This window comes from Chaetodon auriga, chromosome 24 (genome assembly GCF_051107435.1).
Source record: "Chaetodon auriga isolate fChaAug3 chromosome 24, fChaAug3.hap1, whole genome shotgun sequence".
Taxonomy (NCBI): domain Eukaryota; kingdom Metazoa; phylum Chordata; class Actinopteri; order Chaetodontiformes; family Chaetodontidae; genus Chaetodon; species Chaetodon auriga.
The window spans coordinates 5,439,769-5,461,718 of record NC_135097.1 but is presented as its reverse complement, the minus strand read 5'-3'; the positions used below and the strand labels follow the sequence as shown (position 1 = coordinate 5,461,718).

The following is a 21,950-nucleotide window of genomic DNA, read 5'->3' as shown; positions in this document are numbered from 1 at the left end:
GAGAGAAGACAGATGTGGTAAGACCATGCGCTCACCAGACATCTTCGCTTTCGGTCCCTCGTGGTCGATGGGCTGGCTGGACAGGGAGTAGACTCGGATCTCGGCCACGGGCACCGAGGCGTCCTTCAGCTGGCTGTGGAGCCCCAGGACCTGGGCCCCCTCGCTGGGGTGCTGCATCACCTGGACGTGGGGAAAAAAGGTCGCTGTCGTGAGCTGCATGAAATACATACAACTTTTAGGAAAAGCACGCCAGATGAGCTGAAGAATGCTTTTCAACATGCAGCCTTTAAAATCAGGAAAAAACACTATTCAAGGTACATGATGAAGGCAAGAAAACCCAAACATGGTACCTAGTCTCATATCATAACAGAATATCATTTCATCATCTACCTCATGAAACTATTCACTGAGAATACAAGAGGGATTTAATGTCATTGATGGATTTTCAAAATAAAATGAAAAGACAAAGTCTGTTTAAATGTTTAATAGATGCACATTTGCAAAGTCAGTGAGAAATCGAGAAAACGTTTGAACTGATATGAACCGTTTTCTTCGATGAGACGCAAAAGGAAATGAGACAGCACTGAAGGAAAGAAAGTCAGACTCCGTAAAGCTTTTATAGAAATATTCAGGAAAAAGAGACTTATTTCAAGTGTCGTCCGCCAGTACACACAGCGGATATAAACACTGGATGTGATTTAACTTAGAGGAAGAGGAGCGAGAGGAGGAGAGGCAGAAAATAAAGGACGGAGAGAGGAGCGTGATAAGGGAACGAGGAGGAGAAAGAAAGGAGGAGATACACAAAAATAGGAGTCAGGGATTAAGAAAACCAGAGACTGTCACCACCATGACGGAGAAAACATGAACATGTGAGGCAGCACGTTTCTCTCTGCGGCAAACAGCAGCATCACATCTCCTCTGTGTGTGTGTGTGTGTGTGTGTGTGTGTGTGTGTGTGTGTGTGTGTGTGTGTGTGTGTGTGTGTGTGTGTGTGTGCATCTAACTGACATCCAGCCTCTCTCAGCAGTCTGGTCACACTCAGAGAGTTAATGAAGTCTGAGCAGCTTATTATGGAGACAGCCTCAGCCACACATTAAAGACAGACATCACTGCTATACATCCAGACGCGCAGATGAAGCTCCGCTAACCTGACGCAGACGCCGCCGCCGGCTTTTCAAAGCTGCGGCTAATTTTAACCCATTTCCAGTCAGAAAGACAATTATGCAAATCTGACGAGGCAAACATCACGAAGATGCAATATGCATATTTGATTTCCCTCAATCTCTCAGAGAGTAAATCTACTGTAGGATTTACAGCAGGTTCATCTTCTAAAACGCTGCCGTCGCTTTGTCAAGTCCATTAAAAAGCGCTCGCAGAGATAAACTACCGCCTCAACGAACGCGGGGCAGTGAATTCTTTCTAAAACATACTTTTATCACACGGGTAATTACAGCGTTCAGTGTCCATTACTGCACAGCGTTATGCGCTCCCAGGTGGACGTGACGAAGCAAGATTTGAGCCAGAGGGAGCTGATGTTATGCAAATGCTAGTTAAATGGAAAAACTCCAAGGTAACACGATGCTGCGTGATTAATATGAGTGTTTGTTAAAAATAACGACCCCGGCAGCTGTTTTTAAAGTATTTTTGAGGAAAAGACGATGCTGAGAAATGGCCCGTACCAATACATGCACGCCATTTTTATCTTTTATTTAATCTCACTTACATTTACTTCTTGTGAAATTGTGCTTCTTCAGCAGTGACTTCACGGCGCACATAAAAATAACCAGTAATAACATTTTAACAGCCTCACTTGAGCAGTAGCATCGAAGTGAGAAGATCATGTTTAGAGTTTATTTCCTGTTCTTAATTGACTTCTAACCCTGAATAGGAGAAGACCGGCTCGAATTCGCCATATTTACGTTCATTTATTCATACAGAGCTGTGAACAGAAGGTCTGCAGTGTACTGGTTTTTGGAGACAACTTGAGTCTTCAGCTTCCTTTTAGTTGTTTACACTCAGAAATCTGCACATCAGCAACAAACAACTTAAGGACCTCACTTTGGGCTCTGGGAGGTTGTGATGGGCATTTTCACTACTTTTCAATGTTCCATAGACTTGAGGAAATAACCGGCAGATTGACTGATAATGGACGTAATCAAGCGCAAATCCATCTTTTCAGTGTGTCACAGACAGATCTTAAAGACTCTGGAGAATCTGTATTTTGTAGGAGCTGAAGTTTACGGGCGAATTTTCAAACAGGTTCTTCCTCACAATACCTGCTGGGTCAGTGGAAGCTGCCTGTCATACTGGAGCAGCACGGTGCGATCAAAAAGACGTTTTGAAACGTCCCCTATAGCACATTATTTTCCACAGGAGTTCATCCTGCAGACACTTTTGCTGTTCCTGTGAAGGAAATGAGTTTGAACCTTTCACGCGTACGAGTCTGTATTCGTGGCCTCTGCTCTCTGTAAAGCACTTTGCAGCTCAGCCTGTCTGCTGAAAGAGCTTCATGAATAAAATTTGACTTTATTTCATACGCAGAGGCAGCCTCGGACACGCAGCAGGCATCACAGGGCCTGGAGGAACACGCCGAAGGCTTCCAAAGAACGGCGTCTTTATTCGCATCGACTTATTCTAACATTGTATTTGGTTCCATTTGCTCTTGATAAAAGCCTGATGTGAGTGCTGAATGTGCAAACATCCTGGAGACCGAACCCACCTCTGGATCTGTACTCGTGTCCTTTTCTTTCATAAAGTCTTTTGTGGTGAGCCAGTTTGTTCAAGGTGTTTTGGCCAATGAAAAGCCAACAAGGCCTTCGCAGAGCACAAGGAACGTCCACATGTACAGACACACGGCCGTTAGTCACAGGCCTTTTATAAAGGTTTCACATTGTGAGAGACGGAGAACGCGAGGAGCTTTTGGCAGAAGAGGCTAATATTTAATTGGAAGTTTGATTTATGGCGACATTTATGGCGACTGAGAAGAGAACGCCGGGCCAAAGAGCAAAAACCGATTTTTAAAAGTGCACTTGCTTGGATTGAGTTGAAGGTTAAGTGAAGGTCAGTGCTAAATAAGTTTGGAATAAAAGTTTCCGAATGATAAAGCAGAAATATGGAAGAACAGAAGCGCAGGAGAGAAGGCGATTCCCTTTATTCTGGTTGATATTAGCCGGCACTTAGCGAAAGTCAAACAGAGACTGAAGGAGAAGGCAGAGGCCGCGTGTTTCCGGAAATGAGCCTGTGACCGGTGGTTTGTCGGGTGAACAGCTCAGATCAGCTGGGACATTTGTCCGGCTGAAGAGGGTGAGACTCCGCTGACTCAACAACTCACAGCTGACGTGCCCTCAAACATGCAGCTCAACCTCCATCTGCTGCTGCTGGAGGTGCTCGGTGCTGAAAACACACAAAAATGTACCACGCAGGAGCTTCAAGACATGAATCTGTGTGCGTTTACGCAGCCTTTCCTCCACCGAGCGAGCACGCAACCGCAAATTATCCGTTCATTTGGAAAATACTTTGAAGTGCAAACGCCCTACACTTTACGTAGGATGAACTGTTCTTTAGTTGTTAGACTTTAACCAAATGAAATACCAAGATTATTATTATCACTATCACTTTTACAGGAGCAGATTATTTAAACTCAAAAGATTTGTTTGCAGCTGAAAGAAGACAAGGATAATCGGCCAAGTTTAAAGCTGAAACAATTAACTGCTCACTCAAATAAAATCGACAGAGTAATAACAAACTACTTTGATAATGTATTAATCATTCAAACAACTGCTGCCGGTCCCTGCTGTCAGCTTCTCTGATGTGAGCGTTTGCTGTTTTTCTTTGGCTTGTGTGATAATAAACTGAATATTTACTGTATGAGCTTTTAAAAACAAGCGGTATCAAGACATCTTCTTAGGCTTGAGGAAACTGCGATGTGTAATGAAACAACTGATCGAGCAAAACGTGACAAAATCGTCCCTGAGAGTTTCAACGAATGGATTTTCTCCTGAATCTCCTGAACCGAGCTGTGATACCTCGGCCATGTTGATGAGTCCCAACGCCAGCGTCTTGTAGCCCAGGATGGTCCGGTTCTTGTATCGCTTCCGTCGCTGCAGCATGATCTGAAGTTTGTTGGCGTCCCTCTTAAGGAAGTGTGGGTACTGCAGGTATAAATACACACAAATACACACATTAGCAAACAGAGATAAGCATGCACGTAAACAGCTGGGGGGGGTCTGACCTGCCGGACAGGTTCAGATAAGACTGATAAAGCGGTGACATTTGTTTCCCAGGTCGTGATAATTATGCCGATCTAACTGGCTCGTTGCATAAGGAGCTCACACCCGCTGACCTGTCTCCGGCGCCCTGAAGTGTCAAACCACTTCGTCACAAACTGTGACATAACCCATCATTAAGGATCTCACCGGCTGCACTATAAATGGAACAAAAACCGACTGCTGTAACAATGTTCAAAGCCATGAAAGCACTCCGCTGCCCGCTTTTAATAGGCTTCCTCTCGGCAGTGTGGAAAGTTTAATGTATAATGTATAATGTCTGGCTCACTGCACTCGGAAAGATCCAGAGAGAGAAACTCCCTGACCTTTTAGCAGCATTTAGAAACATGAAAATTGGAAAGGATAATTTAGAGCAGAAGAAACCCTCCTGGGAGTTACATTAACCGTGCTCAGCCTGAATGCACAGAGGTAGTGGATGTAACACGCCGTGTGAGTGTTGATGCATGCGGGGGTCTGATGTTCGTTACATGGAGCGCCTCTGCACCTGGACAACATTTCTCATGTTTTTGGAAGCAAAACAAAATTAACAGATTCATTTTTGGATCAACACTGTTAAGGACAGATAGGAATACTTAACACTCAGGAGCTCCCTGACTGGAAATAGTGGATAAAGCTACCCATAAGAAGATATTAAAACTTACACTTCTACGTTATTTCTGTCCAAAGTTTGTGTTTGTTTTTGACTGACAGGGTCTCTGAAAGCTCGTCTTTACCTGCAGGGAGAAGGTGAGCTGCAGGTCGGTCTCTGTCAGCCCTGCTGAGGACAGCAGGATCTCGTTGGAGCGCAGGATCCGCTTGGAGCCCTGAGTAGGCGACAGGAGGAGGAGGGACGGAGAGAAAAGACAAAAGAGAGGATGTCAAGAGGGCGGGGAAAGAGAGAGGGGAAAGATGGAAAGATTACTGTTAGCATGCCCGAGTCAACTCCAGCAGAGTCAAAACAATGAACTCTCATCAACCACATGCAGCGAGAGAAGCGTGGGAGCAGAGGAGGTCGGGAGGGAGGGAGGGAGGCAGGAGAAGGGGAGGAAATTGACTGATAGGAAGGAGCAGAGGGGGGAGACTGAGCAAGTGGCGGCGGCAGCAGCAGCATGGAGGAAGAATTAAAACAGCTTACAGTGTATTATGTGCCAGAAAGAGCAGAGAATTCATGGGTTTACTTAGATAGAACACAAGATGGAGATGGTGAGGAGACAAAACAAGGCAAGGAGCAGAAACCGGGAGCGCAGCCACAGCATCGTTTAAACAATGTAAACTGTACTGTGTGTCAACAACGTATTTGGGTATTTCTTCAATTAGGGACAAGACGGAGGTGGCCGAGCCCCTGAAGAAAGTAGGAGGGGGGAAGCACTGACTAACTCTGTAGACATCCCTTACCTGCAGTTTGACGGCGATGACCACAGAGGTGAGGTCTTTGTCCAGCTCCTTCAGCATGATCAGCTTCTTCAGAGTCAGGTTGAACAACCTGCGGGCAAACACAAGGACGACTCGGATTAGAGGACACGGCGCTGCCTTTCCGAGCGTCAACGCAACGTGATCAACAAGTCAGCGGCGGTCCAGTCGTTCCCTGAAGAGCTGAGCTACCGGGGCTGACCAATGAGTGGACGGCACACTCATTAGAAATCAACACCTACTCATGTTTTTGTGCTTACTTATACAATCCCCTCTGGTGAGCATTAATTCTGCAAAACGGACGAGAAGCTCTCAAAAGGTAGTGAAAGACAACAGACACACACATCTCCAAATAAAACATTCATTTTTTTGACTGACGATGTGGAAACTGAGCTTTTCAGTGTAAAAGCATGAAAGGTAAAAGCACAGCAGCAGCTTCGCATCTTTGGCTCCATCTCATCAACTGAGCTCCCGAGCTGTGTGACCGAGGGGGTTACAGGTTTGAAAAACTCATTCTGCAAATGAAAGATCACAGATTCGATTTCAAGAATAGTCATCAGCACTATCACCTCGTCCTTCTGCAAGTAAATGAGCCGCTGCTCCTTATTAAGCTGGACGTGCAGGGGCAGAGCAACAGCTGAAGTTAAAAAGATTCACAAAAAAAAAGCAAAATGTAGAAGAATTTGATCTATCTACAGGGGAAAATGATTAGGAATGAGATCAGGGAGCAAACACGAGATATCAGGACAGGAAAGCGCTGATATGACTGTCCTTTTTCCAGCTGACACCACTAACATTTGTACCTTAGCCACATACTTCCTACTGTAGCATAAAGAGCACAGAAATGGCAAAGAAAGAAAGAAAGAAATGCTGTAATTGTTCAAAAACACAGAGGCATACAAAGAAAAGACACACAGACAGACCCCACCCAAACAGCAGCTGTGCAGCCAGGGGTCAGCCTGTTCAATAATTCATCTCCAGGGGCTCGAGACAGAAAGTAAACCACTAAAATAGACCTGCTGGGGCTGCCTGGAGGGAATTGGAGAAAGAGCAAGAAAACAAAGGAAAAACACAGAGATAGAGAGAGAACATTACGCCGAAGAATGATGTGCAGGGAAAAGGAAAAGACAGACGGGCTGACAAAGGACCAGAGAGAGAGACAGAAGAAAATGACAAATAAAGATGTAGAGACAGCAATGAATGCAAAGAGGAGGAAACTGGCAAGCAGTCAGACAATGGAGGCAGAAGAGACAGGGAGGGAGCAGGAGACGTGAAAACTGACAGAGATGTGGGGATGACAGAGGCTGACACAGTGTGTTGAGAAACAGACGAACAGTCTGACACTGCAAAGATAAAAAACAAAAGGTGGCTTTTGAGAAAATCCACTTTGATACTACAGTACTTTATTATGTTAAGAGTAATGTTTGGTGTCACACAACAAGAGCCCAAAAACAGACTGATTTTATCATGTAAAAATGGCAAACTGCTGCAAAGACTGTCCACCACTGCTGCTGTTCATACACCACCTTAAAGGCCCCACCTCCACCAGTACGCGACCATCACTCCCAAATCCCTGCTGCGACGGGTGTGAAGCAATAAGCAATCAAGCAATACGATCGATGATGATCGCCAGAGCTCTGCATAGATCAAGAGTCTGGACGGGACATCGAGAAACAAGTGCCAGGACACAAACACTTACGCTCAAACTTCTAACGCGAGCTGTAATGAAAACTACAAAGATTAAAGGCAGGCGGAGTGGACGGAAAAACTGCCTCACACCTCTCCGCCCTCAGCTCCCTCTCATCTCACCTGGGCCGTCCTCCAAATAAACCCCATTTGCTGCCTTTCATCTTTCTTTCAGCGCTCACATCCCAACACCGAAATGGACGAGTGGCCCGACAGCTGATGCAACTAATTTAACACTCGGCGACAAACAGCGAGAGCCTTTCTCCTCGCTCCCGAGGCTTTCTGCTCGGGATCAAAGTGGCCAGGAGAGGCTGAGCCTATGAATAAAAACAAATCAATTTTTTCCTCTGGTGGAGAGGCGGCTAAGTGCAGCTTCTGCTTACACCTGCTGGATGTGAGTGGAGTGAATCAAGGTGGAGGAGAGGCAGAAGAGGCCCGGTGCCAGGGTCGATTTGGGACGGGGCTGAAGCACCTGAGGTAAGCCTCTCGGGAGACAAGGGGGGGTGGAGAAATGGAGGGGGTGAGAGAGGAGGGGACAATCTGTCTGTCCTCCAGTCGAACAGACAAAGACAAATTAGAAGAATGGAAAAAAGACGAATGCAGTGATGGCGGTATCTAATGTACCTAATGAAGTGGCCACTGAGTGATATCCCATACGCTGTCATATAAGATGAAGAAAAGCAGCAAATCCTTACATTAGAGAGTAGCTCAAACCATAGCTGCTGAGTCATTTCTGTCTATTGACAAATTGATAAATTGACGAGTCCACGTACCAACAGATTTTAAGGATCCCTTCAACTATAGCACATCCTTGGGGGGGGGGGGACCTAAAAGCAACACATATGCTTCTGTATGCTTTGCACATCAGGAGGACGTCGCTGGTCTGTACCTGCTCTGCAGCGTTTCCCTCCCACACTGTGATCAATCACAGCTGACAGGACAGTAAATGTTTACGGCACCGCTGGGACCTTCATCATCGGACATCATAGCTGTGGGTTATAGCTTTTTGAGGGTCCTAAAGCTCCTGGATCGTAGAGTACAATGAATCAAATCTCAAAATAAGATGTCATCCTGATGATGCTCGCTGCCTGGAGAAACCTCTCAATTTAGTGCATTAACGAGGCGTACTGTCACACAAAACCAGTCTCTTAATCAGCTGCTCGGTGGATCATTACTTGCGTGATGTAACGGCTGGACAAATTCAAAACTCCCCTTGAGATAAACTTACTGTAAACAGCCGAGGTGTATTTCATTGTTGCTCAGCACCAGAGGGATTTCTCCATTACTACATCCGCACCAAGCCTTCCATTAGAGCAGCATGCTGAATTGTACTTTTATTCATTCACACTATCAGGTTAAGGATCAAACATCTCAACGCAGGAACAGAGCTGCACGCTAACAGCCGCTGGAGAGGCTGATAGTTTTGTAACACAGGCCGCAAGATTGCGTAAAACGTCGACTGCCATCTCTGGAAACAACCACAAGCAGTGCAGTTCACCACTTAAAGAGGGCTGTGGCTGACAAAGGACATTAATGCAGCATACAGGGCGCCATCCAGACCTTAACAAGAAGCGCTCGTAATGGTAAATTTCAGGGGGAAAACACCTCTTCTATGTCTTATGCTTCAGCACTGTACATCCCTGAGGAAACAGATGATAACAGAAGCACGACTGGCTACACAACAACTAATATGCTCACAGGGAAACTGCTGGGAAGCCTCAGCAGTGACACCAGCATTGTTTCACTACTGTAAACCCCTCTGCAAAGCCTCGACTGCCGCACTGTTACAGCACTTGTGAGCACATCTGACGAGGGGAATCACATGCTAAAGGTCAAAACAGCCCGCCTGCCACGAACACTTCCTCTCCGGTCCAGTTCTCACTTCTCTGCCTCGTCTCCTCGACAGCCTGTCACTACACCTCAACAGTCACGACACGTTATTATCAATCTGAGCGAAAGAACAGGCAAATACAGCAGCGTTACGAGGGCAACGAGCAGCACGCCAGCCAGGGAAGACCACCTCCGACTGAACGACCAAGAAGGGGAAAACGGGAGCACGGCATCGTCTTTCTTGCAGAAATAATTACAAACCTGCTTCTACGCCGCAACAGCTGGCATATAATTATTGGCTGCAGTGCATCATGGAGAAAAATAACAAACCAATTTGTCCGTCTATGGCAGGGCTTTGATTAATTCCCAGTAGAGTCTAAATCTCCTGGATGCAAGTCTGTTTTTTACAGTGATACTTCACAAAATGTCAGAAAGTCTGGCGTGTTGCATCTATATCTAATCCGGGCGTCCATGTTGTCACTCGTTTTCTCACGACTTGAACGCCACGTGTACTTCAGGGGCTCGTGTTCAGTTAAGGTGTAGAGCAGTAATTACTCAGATGTGTACTTTAAAAAGCACTTCTGTGGTTGTCTAAACTTCCCGAGAGTCGTTCAGTCGTCTGGTGGAGCCAGCCTCGCCCTTCTGACACCCGCTGAGGATTAAACAAGCTGTGAAAAGCACCAGCAGATGTTGTCTGAGCGAGGTCTGCTCCTCTTCTGCTCACAAAACTAACACGTCGTGTCGAGGATGCGGGATCGGAGGAGCAGCTTCCCGGTTACGGCGCGCTCGACATCACATGATAAACAAAACCGAGATGCAAGCAGGTTTTTCCCTGCTGTTTTAACTGGACCAAGCCGGAGCTGCCACAAGCCGACGTTAAAGCCGAGGTGGAAGTTAATCAAGTTGCACTTCCTCTAATGGCTGCTGGCTCCAAAAAAAAAACTCCTCTTAAGAAAAAAGGCGGAACTTCTCTCGAGAAACCTGTCAACACATTTTTCCTCATAACACGCCACTTTCACTTCTTTAACGTGAATCTCGTGTGTACGTGTACAAACTGCAGTTCCAGTGAACAGGACACTTTCAGTGGACAGTAGCTGTCTGGGTGCGTTTGTTTGATTGACAGATGTCTAAACCAAACACCTCCCACCCCCCTCCAAATATGCATATTCTGCATTTATGGTTTCGAGTACACGGTGAGGATGCCATGCATTATTCTTATTCTTATTCACCTGATATGATCGATTCATCCATAAATTGACTGGCTGACATTTAATCAACACTTGTTTAAGACATTGAAGAAATAAAATATCATATATTCCCTGTTTTAAAGATCATTTTGGGCTCTTGGTCAAAGCTCCTAAACAGGAACGTAACACAGGCAAAAAAGCCAAATACTCGCTGGTTCCAATGTTCACTTTGCTCTATATTTCAGACCATTTTTATCTGAATATAATAAAAATAAAAGAAGCTCTGAATCATTCAGGGGCATTTTCACATTTTGTAAATGAACAGATTTATCAGTCTGATGCATCCTTGGTTGTCAACATCACATGTGGGATCTTAATTTATGCCCTTGAGTTGTGAAACTGTCTTGCATATTACGCTATCAAACAGTGTTGCTGTGTGGGAGAGGAACAGTATGTTTGTGTCCCCGGTGGGTTACTGAGTACATCAATTTGTCATAGAAAGTCTTCATGGCTCTATAGGACAAACTGGAGGAGACCCCCATGCTTGACTCACATCCACTAAATAAATCTTTACTGTCCCTCTGGGTGATAACGCCTCGTGTTTTTCCAGCAGTCGCTGCTATGTCTTTGTTTATCCGCTGAGGGAAGAAGGCATGGGTGGATGAAAGGAGGGAGCTGACGGAGAACGGTTCAATAATGTCCGTGGGAAGGTTGACCTCTGACTTTCTGGAAAGGCCAGTCGCTGAGGAAGCGCATCCGTTAAGGCGACAAATACAGTCGCACGCACGCAAACACATCAAATATTCAACAACTAAAAGCAAAAAATAGCATTGAGGGTTCATTTAGTTGATTTATCTGTCACTTATGGCAGTTTTTACAAGCGACTGAATCATCTTTAGTCGAAAATAGCTTCTCAAGGAGTAGTGTTGAGCCAACATTAACCATAAGAAAAAAAAACATCCAGCATACTAAGAAGCTCGAAGCACCTCTTTGGATGAGAAGAACATTTCTTACATATGTAAAAGGTGGCAAAGTGTGAAAAGCACAAGAGAAAATCCAAATATTTTCTTTACTTTTCATCGAGCGCCATCATTAAGTCAAAATATGAATTTCTCCAATACTTTGGTTTATGATCAAATGCCTGCAAAGCTAATTAGCACATCTCCACCATCCTCACCTTTGTGTTAAATGCTGATTAGCAGATGTTAGCCTGCTCTCACGCTAAGCTAAAACGTGTTAGCATGTAGCTCAAAACAAAGAGAAAAAAGCAGAAAATCTTTACATTTTTTAAAGCTAGAAGCAGAAAATTCTTGGCATTTTTTGCTTGAGAAAAGACTCGGATGATTAAGAGATCATGCCGATGCTGTCAATTAATTTTATGCCAAGCAACTAATCCATTAACTGTCTAATCACTTCAGCAGCAGATTAGTTTAAAGTACAGCGGGAGGCTTGCCAATTACACAAAGGCTGCCATGACTTCCACATGATGGAAATTAATATGAGAATATTTAAGCATAAAAGCGTCAAGATGTGCTTCAAAGGGATTTACGCAGAGCTGTGAGTGTACGTCGAAACGTGTGACTGCCTGCGGCTTTAAGAGGAAGGTCCGTCTTTGGAGGTGTGACCTTGCTGTGTCATACAAGCAAAACAACACGTTAAGTGCACAGTACAGAGGGAAAACAGTCCTTTGACCTTCAAGCCACGTCCTCTTGTTTATTTTCTTCCCTCAGCTTCTCCTTAATCTTAACTCTGACTCCCAACGCTCCACATCCCTCCTCTTCTCCCACATCACCTTCCTTCCTCGGCTCCTTGCTCCTAATCTGCTCTTCCCTTCTTCCTCTTGTCATCAGCGGCTTGTCGCCTCCCTTATTTAAGGACAGTTTCTGCCGTTCTCCCTCACTTACGTAACACTAACTCAACTCCTGTCCTTCCCCTTAGCACCCACTCCGCCCCACCTCCTCTCTTAAGTAGCACCGCGCCCCGTCCTCCCTTCGGTAATTGTGATCAATGGCAGCACCGGTGCTGCCGCTGACAGGAAGAGTAAGAGTCTTGCCCTCCTACTTTATTAGCTTCCCAAGCTGCTCTCCTCCAAACTCATTATCATTCCATAACATGGATTAGTCCGTCCCTGACACACAGCCGGGCATAACACTCCAGACACACACCCACAGTGAGGTCCAATATCTACGATATCCTGATCCTCAAAACCAATTTCATCGCAGCTTCAGGTTAATTTCAGGCCAATGAATGTGAAAGCAACAACCTGTGTGCCATTGTTGCGCATTTCATCAGACTAAACTCTTCAAAGATGGAAAACAAAACCATAACAAACTCATTTTGTTCGATTTTAATTAAAATTTGGTTGAGGGCTAAACAGTCATTTGGATGGGCTGAATTTTGCAAAACACACTGTGATAATATCATCGTGATTAGTGGAATGATATGTCAGCAGCAATTACTCTAAAGCCCACATTTATTCTGTTCCCAACCTGAATTTTCAAAATCAAATTAAATTTTGCAATGAACGACAAAAATGTCGTTAGGGTCCATTTTTTCTACACTTTCCAAAAACACCCAAACGCACCGTCAAGGTAGCCTTCTCAAGGAAGCTCCTGCTCTTAACCACGATACCACAGCACCGTTACATAACCACGTAAAAGCAAAAGAGGACACGCTGTTTAATGTATGACGGATTACCTACAGTACACTGAGCCGAGTCTCAAGACAAAACAAGTTCTGGAAAACGTTGCAGACTGAACAATGGCTCATGCTGCGTTTCCAGTCTGAACCTTCATCATGTGTCGTTCAGAGGACAATGACGCAGAGCCAACAAAAAAGCCTGTTTGACAGTTAAAGTGAAGGAGCGACAACGTGACTGAGGGCCGGATTCACTGCACGGTTTAACCATCACCTACTGTGCAACATCATTTGTGTAAAGGGAGTTTTAGCCTTTATTTAAGTGTTTGTTTATCTTATAGAAAGAAAGACATGCAGCAAAGGACCATGGCTACACGCTGCACTTAAACAGCATGTGTCTTAACCACGAGGCAACCGCGAAGCTCGGACAATTCGTGCTTTACGAGACTCGCTAAAGCAATCTAGAGGAAATGCACTTGCTACAGGCGTGGCCAAGAGGTACAAACACACATGCATGCACGCGCGCACACACACACACACGTGCACGCACACACGTACAAACACAGGGATAGCACAAACACCAGAGTGTGATCGGTGTGTGTTTCAGTCTGAGAACTTGGAGTGAGGTCAGCCAAACCCTATTTCCCTTCATCCACTTATTTGCCACCTTTCCAGAGTCACTTTGATCCTGGCAGATTTATGGGCGAGCTTCACACACACACACGCACACACACACACACACACACACACACACACACACACACACACACAAAATAACCAACAAAGTTTTCACAGTGTTCAAACCCCTGAAATCCAGGTGACCCAACGCTAACTTTAGAGTTGGTGTACATGTATTCATGTGAAGTAGTGGGAGTTGATGCGGCTTAAAACCTCACATGGGGAGATCCCGAGGTCCTCAATGAGCTTATCTCCACACACTCATGCACGAACACACACAAACACACATGGAGGCACAAAAGATAAACATGCTCATAGAAATTAACTTGTACATGAAATCCAGAGCACACACAAGCAGGCGCAGGCAAACACCAAGTAAAGACAGAGACAGAGCGAGATAGGCAACGAACGGAGGACGACGGGGGGGGGGGGGGATCAACAATATCTAGTAGTGTGGATGCTCACAGGCAGCAAAAATAACAAGCATTTGGTTCCTCACTAACAACAGTCTTAAAATAGCTCTCAGCTGAGTGGAGACAGCCTGTAACGATGTCAACAGTTTGGCAGAGCAGCGCTGAATCATTTTTTTTATCCTCCCGCTTTTATATTAAGATGCAAACAGAATCTCGAGCTCTCAGCGTGCGTGATTACAAGAGGGGACGGCTGACGGCGCGAGCGCGAGCGCAAAACTATTTGCAATATGTCGAACGTGCGGAAAAACAGAGACGCGAGGTAGCGAGTGCGGGTCCACAATTACATGAAACAAAGGAAAAACAGGTTTTATTTTACTCTGAATTTTACTTTTTAGACTTAAACACCTCCGACTCATTACAGTCTACAGTCAGTAAAGGTTTCATATGAGAAATAAGGATCCAGGTACCTCCAGCATTGATTTTACTTAATGCAAAAAAAAGCCACTGAGTCATAAAATCGGGACATTTTCCCTTTGTTCCCATTCTGCCAACAAGGAACAATCCGGCACCGGCATTACGTGAAAAAATTCACCGGACTTTCCGCAGTTTGACGAGATGGAGCTCGCCGAGGCGCGGTACACCTGAGGCTGCCTCCATCCGAGCTGAAGCCCTGCCTATAGGAGCACAACCTGCCTGCAGAGCAGAGTGAGTCATAAAGCTCTGCAGTCTGCTCCGCTTCTCATCCGTGACCCTGTGACAGCTCTGTGACAGCCAATGAGCTGCTGGACGGGGCGGGGCATGCATATTGGGGGAGGAGGCGGTGAGGCGTGGCATTGGGTTGCCAAGGCATCAATCGCTGAGGAGAAATTGTGTTAAGTCTACAGATGGAGCAAAACTGAGAGCTGAGCTATAACAGTGTGTATGCGCACTGTACGTGTGTGTGCGTGTGTGTGTGTATATAGGCTATACCCCCCTAGCCTGGTCCTACACATGATTAGCATGCGGGTCACATCAGCAGGCAGACTCCAGTGAGGCTGAGGCTTCCTCCTTCCTCGCCCACAGTGGTGCAGCAGACTAATGCTCCGGTAACATGAGAACCAACAGGCAACACGGCAGAACAGTCTGTCAAACAGCATCAGTGAAGAAAAACAAGACGCTCCGTGGTTGTGCTGATGCATGAAGGAGTGCATGTGTGTGTGCGAGAGAGAGCGCGTGTGTCGAAATGCTTCCGGAGGCCCAGATTTCTTCACGAAGACGGAAAGACAAGCAGCGTTTGTGACAGTCTCCTTTAAAGGGGAACTCCGCTGATCTTACGCATCGACGTCTGCTTGGTCTCAAGTGATGTCACTCGAGTCGGCGCGGACGCTGTGCAGAAACACACGCTAACACTCAGCACACAAGCTCACTGGAGGTGTTGTGCATCGAGCGGCGGCGTGACATCATTATCCCCTCAATCATCAGCAGTCACACATCATCGCACACTAGATGTTACAGAGACTTCTCCTCGGCTGACTCATTGAACACTTTACGGATACGATCTGGTTGATCCGGTTTAGGTCAAGAGTTCAGCGCTACAGCTCGGGTTCACTGTTAAGATTACGGACTCGGTCGGGCTTCGGCGGAGGCGCGACAGCCGGCCTCACGCCCACGGAGGTTAGGGTTAGGGTTGACTCAAAGATTCTGGCATGACTTAGGACTAAAAATAAGGAGTTACATCGACAAAAGGAAATGTCAGCTGCGAGTGGGAGGACTCGCTTTTAACATGATCTGACTCACGGAGTAAGAGATGATGCGGTTTCATCTGATGAACAATTTGGATGCCGAGAGAGGCGCAGCTGCACCTGTGGAGCGGCGCTTTGGATTTTGTTATGCTGAATCATTTAGAGACTTGGCAAGAGAAAATCAAGTGTTTGATTATCAAACACTCGCTCTAAACCAAACCCACAGCCCCTAAATTAAACCACGGCACAACCTGATTTAACCCCAAGTCCTATATTTAACTGCTTTGAGGTAGCTTTGGTTGTCTGTTAGGGAAATTTAACTTAAGTTTGTGAAGTCATTCAGATTTGTGTGTGCATGATTGCACAGCGTCTGAAAACACTAAAACCCCACTGTGGTCACATTAGTATTCTGATACAGCCTCGCTCAGTGGCGGCAGTTTCTAATCAGAGTCATGGGGAAACCTCTGGATGATGCACTGTGAGTCAACCACACACACGCGCTCACACGCGCACACACACAGCAGCAACAACAGCCCACCGGCGTATCATCTCCACCCATGTTAGCGTCGGCCCAGACTTGTCCCGATTCAGATCTTATCGATGTTTGTCCAACCCCGCTGACACACACCGGAGGGGCGACAGCGCCGCCCGCTCGTGGGCGACCACAAACAAACATGTACACAGAGGAGGCTAATTGTGTTTCGGCTGATCAATATGCATGAATGCTTTGCTATTCGCTCCGACGGAGAGAGACAGAGAAGTGGAGGGAGGGGGGACGAAACGGGGAGGAAGAGGAGCAGCAGGGCAACGGGACACTAATCCAGCAGCTTTTAATATAGTGCGTATTGATCGATGCTGCATCCCTCCAGCCAGTTTAGGGAGCCAGAGTCGGTTTGCCAGTCGGGTCAAGTTGATATTGCAAACGCATACTATCAAAGTACCAGTACACCATAACTTATCGTCACAGTAATTTGGGCTGGTACTGGTCAGACACTTTACATCCACTGCAGTAACATCATGTGACCCGGCTGCAGCTAATCCATAATATATATCACCTCTTAAACTGTGGTTGGTTATTATGGATTAAGCTCCCTGGCAGAATATAAAGCAGTTTAAATTAGCTCCACCTTCACAAGATGCAGCTTTAGCAATGCTTACACCTTCATGCATCACTAATTATAATCCAGCAGTCTGGAGTAGGTACACACACAGTGAGTACTTTTAGCACTCAAAGTGTGTTTTGATGCTATACTTTTGTACTTTTACTGAAGACAGATCTTGAATTCAGTGCCTTTTCGTGCGACAGAGTATTCCTACACTGCGGTCTTCCTACTTTTACTTGAGTAAAAAATCTGAGTACTTCTTCCACCGCTGCACTGCACATCACACACCACAAATTTGGCGGAAAAAAATGACATCACGATGTAAAAACGCATTTTCTGTAAATTGCACGATATGCTGCACATTTTCAGTCTGTCACTAATATTTACTCTACTCCTCACCCCCCCCCCCCCCCCCCTTTGCAATGACACTTTAATCATCCAGCAAGCAGCAGCTAACAGACTGTAGAGAAACCAGCGCTCACATATATATTAACCGTCATATTTTCGGATCCCAGCAATCATATCTGGGTGTTAAATAAGGTTAACTGGGGCTAAACGCTCTTTAATACACCACAGACTTTCATTTTGCTCTAAATGCTGTGACGGCTCTCTGGCTCCGCCGCGGCCTGTGGTGTGTGTCTCGCCCTGGGCTGCTGTCTGGGTTTCATGTCTGCCTCCAGGTCCTGGCAGGCGGCACCTGGTCAGTCCACCCATGATGCATTTATGATCGGCCGTCCCCATTTCTCCTCTCTCTCTCTCTTAAATACAGAAGCGTCTTGCGTCCATCTGCAGCTAACTCATTCCCCCGTGAGCACGCGCAGACGCTCCGTCAGTCTTTTTGTCTCTCTGATGCTGTCGGAGGGACGTGAGCAACCAACACCTCCAAAGCAGCAAAAGTCAGAAAAATAATTACCTGGTGCTTAAAATAAATTTTCTAAAAATGCGCTTCTTTTCCCGTCCCTCAGATCTCTCGTCCTCGTCTCGTCAGATCTGCACGGTGAATTACAAACAAGCCTCTATATAATATATATATAATAGATCCAGAACTCACCTTGACGCACAAGGTGAGTCTCAATAAACGATAACAGCCAAGACCAACGTAACATTAAACTACCTTTCATCAGCTAATGGCTTTGCGAGACGTCAGTCTCCAGTCGGCCTAATCTTTCCGTCCGCGTCTGCTTTTGTTGTTTTGGTTTTCGGTAAGCGGGGGGGGGGGGCTTTCGTGGCAATCTAGGAGAAGTGCCTCGTAAGTTAGGGGCTATAATTAAATGAGCTGTGAGACACGGGCGCAGCGAGGCCACTGAGGCTACGCCGGATGATAAAAGAGACGTTTGGTTCTGCCAGAATATTCTGTTCGGGAAGATTAGACGTGAAATGATGCCAGCCGTCAATCCTGCCAGTCTCTGTTCCTCCTCTGTGACATTTCCCTTTTCCACGGTGTGTGTGTGTGTGTGTGTGTGTGTGTGTGTGACAGTCAGCGTTTGCAAACTGAATCTATTAATAATCTGGCCAGTCTGAGCCTGACGGCGCGTGTGTGTTTCGGTAAACGTCTAAGATCAGTTTTGAAGGTGTGTCACCTGCATCACAGCGTGGCAGGCTCTTACAGCGGGGTCACGGTCACACTGGCTCCAAGCGTTAAGACCCATTAAAATTCAGCGTGTTTGTCTGTGCGCCTTTGTGCTGCAGGCTCTTTGTCTCCTCTCCCTTCAATTTCCCCCCATTTCTTATCTCTCCCAGTAACACAAGCTGTCCACCACTGTCCGCCAACAAAAAGCAGGACTATCTCTCCTTCTGCCTCTCATCTCCTGCCCACTCCCTTCTCCTCATTGAGGCTTTTTCCATCTCTCCTCTGGCAATCAACAGTTCTCCATCCTCTCCATCTGTCTCATCTGATAGCGCCTCTGTTTCGCTCTGTCCCATCACCCTGCTCCTCCTTCTGCTCCTGTTTTCCACATCCCGCTCTGCAGGATTTGTCTAATTGCTGCTCCTTATTTTTAAAAATCTTTTTTTTTCCAGTTCGATCTCCATCTCTTCTTTCTCCAACACAGGATTTGGATTGATTTTGTGTTACTCCAGTTCAGTCTGCCCTCTGTGTGTTCTGTCTCTCTCCTTCACATCTATCTTCACTTTATGATGCTTGCCTGGTCCCCCTGCTGTCTGTCTTTTACTACATTAAGCCATAAAGGCACATTTGGTCCATGAAATTCAGACGATGACTGGCGCCAGAAATACGACATTAATGTCCCCTTTGTCGCACTTCATCACTAACTAATATAGCAACGGTTTTACCTGTAACAAGACTGTTTACGTTACATGTTGATGTAAAAATAAAAAATATAATAAATTAATAAAACAGTTGATATTTTGTTTTCAGGTTTTCAGCATCAGCCTCAAAAACCATGTAATAGCCCGGCTTTTCTAAAATAAAACTCCCTTCAGGAAGGCAGAGCGGAAGCAAATGTCATATATTCAACGGGTGAGGCAACTGTTTTAACCATCGTTTAGTGACTTAATTAATCACAAGACAAGATGCATCCAGATCTGATTCAACTCAGGAGCTGACAATGACTGATCTGAGACCGCACCACCTCCACCAACTGATTTCCTGGCGTTTAACCCTGCAACTAACCTCGGGTACAGCAAAAAGTGCCCACATCAAGATCTAAAAGATGCAGAATATCAGCAAGATTTACTATATTTAAAACTCTGAAGGAAACTGGTCATCTTTGGAAGCTCCCTGACCTTTATTTTGAAAGGCCCAGCCTTTTGCACGCCTCAAACATCAAACGTGTGAAGACGCTCGAGGCTGCCAAATATCAGCACAATCAGCTCACAAGATCACCACGACTTCTGACCTCCGTGGCGCTGAACATGCTTTTGGCTGGCAAACACACACACACACACACACACACACACACACACACGCACACACACTCACACACACCCTTCTGCTGTCCCTCTCCACCCTGCCTGTACCATGCCTACTTTTGATGCAAAGATCTCCCACGCATGCATGTGTGTTTGCACTGATGAATAAGCACATCAGTCTGTCAGCACACGCGTGTGGGCGTGTGTGTGTGTGTGTGTGTGTGTGTGTGTGAAACAGAAAGAGTGTGTAAATGCATGTGTCAATCCGAGTGTGTGTGGGAGAAACAGCCACAGAAAGAGAGTGGGTGAGTGTACATTGGCATAAGTAGGTTACAGGTAATACGTAACGTGGTCATGGTGTGTGCGTGTGTGTGTGTGTGTGTGTGTGTGTGTGTGTGTGTGTGTGTGTGTACACAGTATGTGCCACATGGACAATATGTACTATATGCATCACTGAGCCTGCAGTATGTGGCTTTCCCATACAGCTATGAGGCAGTTACTGTGTGTGGCTTCCTGCTCTGTGAATCATATGTAATGTGAACGCAGAGCAGAAGTGATTCCTCCATTACAGCAAAAGAACTCATATGTATGTGTGTGTGTGTGTGTGTGTGTGTGTGTGTGTGTGTGTGTGTGCGTGCGTGTGCGTAGACCCCTTGCTCACCAACTCTCATCAAGAACGATAAATGACATGGCTCTTCGCTGTGTGCTTTTGCCCACAGCAGGGGAGCTATATGAGCGTGTGACTACACGTAGGTGGGTGGGCACTTCATTTTTTTGATGTTGTTATACTGAGCTATCTCGTATGCGTATGGGTACGTGGGCGGCAGCTGCCTCGTTTTGGAAGGCATGAGAGTCAACTGTGCAGAGCGTGTGCGAGCTATTAATCAAATCCCTGGAGAAACTCAAAATTGTAGAAAGACGGGGAGGGGGGAAGGAAGGAAGTAAACACCATCGACCGAAAATGGTTCTGGACAGTTCAGCAGTTCAGCTTGTGCGCTTAACGTGAAATGACAGAGAGACGGCGCTGGAAATAAAGCGAAACCTCACACCACATCGGCTGGACGCAGCGAAATGAGACAGACGGAGAGATAAAAAAGCAACAGAGGGCGAAGAAGTGCAGATGGATGTGTTGAGTCATGACAGAGGTGTGTTGGTGTGGAGGTAAGGATGAGGCAGGTCACTCATGGAGCTAAATAAACATATGTGTGTGTTTCCCTTGGGCTTGTGTTGCCAGCTGCACTTCAACATGTAGCTCTGCTCTACATCTGGACAGAGGAAAAATAAATAAATTAAAAAAAAAATGAACAAGTTCACTGATCACATCCGATTTCTGCGACGGACACACACAAGCGCGCGACAGCCACCGCACAGAAACACACTTATCAGTCTGTTACGTAACCCTCGGAACGAGCAGCTCGCAGGAAACACGACGCGACGGCGACAAATTGCAGCCCGTGGCCTGGATTCAGCCTGTGAAACAGAGCATTAAAAACCAGGAAGACACAGATCTTATGGTGCCTTCAAGAGGTGTTGTGCTTTCTGCGTTCGCCACAAATGCCCACACAAACCCAACGAGTGCAAACTTCTTATTTCAGTTCTCGGTGCACGCCTGTGGCTCCTCGGTGCATGATGATGTGTTCAGTGTCACAAAACTGCAAACAAAACTTCCACTTCAAATGTGTTTGTCCTGCTCACAGCGGCTAAAACTTAGGCAAGAGAGCAAATCAGGCAAAAGCAGGAACTTCCAAACAGCAGCCGTCGTTGCTGCGTTTTACAGCCAAAAGTACCTGAATGCACAACACACAGCGCTTTCCACCTCAAAACACCAAGACAGAACAATCAGAGGGCTTAAAGGGAGCGATAATCAAGAGATATGCTCCATTCTGGACTTTCAGGGGCTTTTGAGACGGAAACTACCGAAGATAAGCTGCTATCATGTAGAGTTCACATCACACATACAGCACAATTTCACAGATTTACAGAAAAACCACAGTATAACGAAGGAGAAAAGGCGCTGAAGAAAGTTAGCATATATCCCTTTTAATTACATATTTAAGACGCAGCAACAATCACAACAATGATATTATTTCAGCGTGAACAACAGCTGCCTCAGACCATCTATATCTGCTTCTATGGAGTCTTTGGAGGAG

At 46.0% G+C, this 21,950-nt stretch overlaps 1 protein-coding gene across 3 annotated transcripts in view; it reads right to left on the bottom strand.

The window, feature by feature from the left end:
- pacs1 (phosphofurin acidic cluster sorting protein 1) overlaps nucleotides 1–21,950 on the bottom strand; it is a 51,198-nt gene that overhangs the window by 17,367 nt on the left and 11,881 nt on the right. For 2 of the 3 annotated variants that reach the window (XM_076724516.1, XM_076724518.1), the window contains exons 2-5: nucleotides 5,660–5,747; nucleotides 4,999–5,088; nucleotides 4,025–4,150; nucleotides 36–180 (exon numbers count right to left, since the gene is read on the bottom strand). In XM_076724516.1, coding sequence (XP_076580631.1) covers nucleotides 36–180; nucleotides 4,025–4,150; nucleotides 4,999–5,088; nucleotides 5,660–5,747 — 449 coding nt within the window. Of the gene's footprint in view, nucleotides 1–35; nucleotides 181–4,024; nucleotides 4,157–4,998; nucleotides 5,089–5,659; nucleotides 5,748–21,950 lie in introns of all 3 variants that reach the window. The other variant, XM_076724517.1, reaches the window with a different exon arrangement.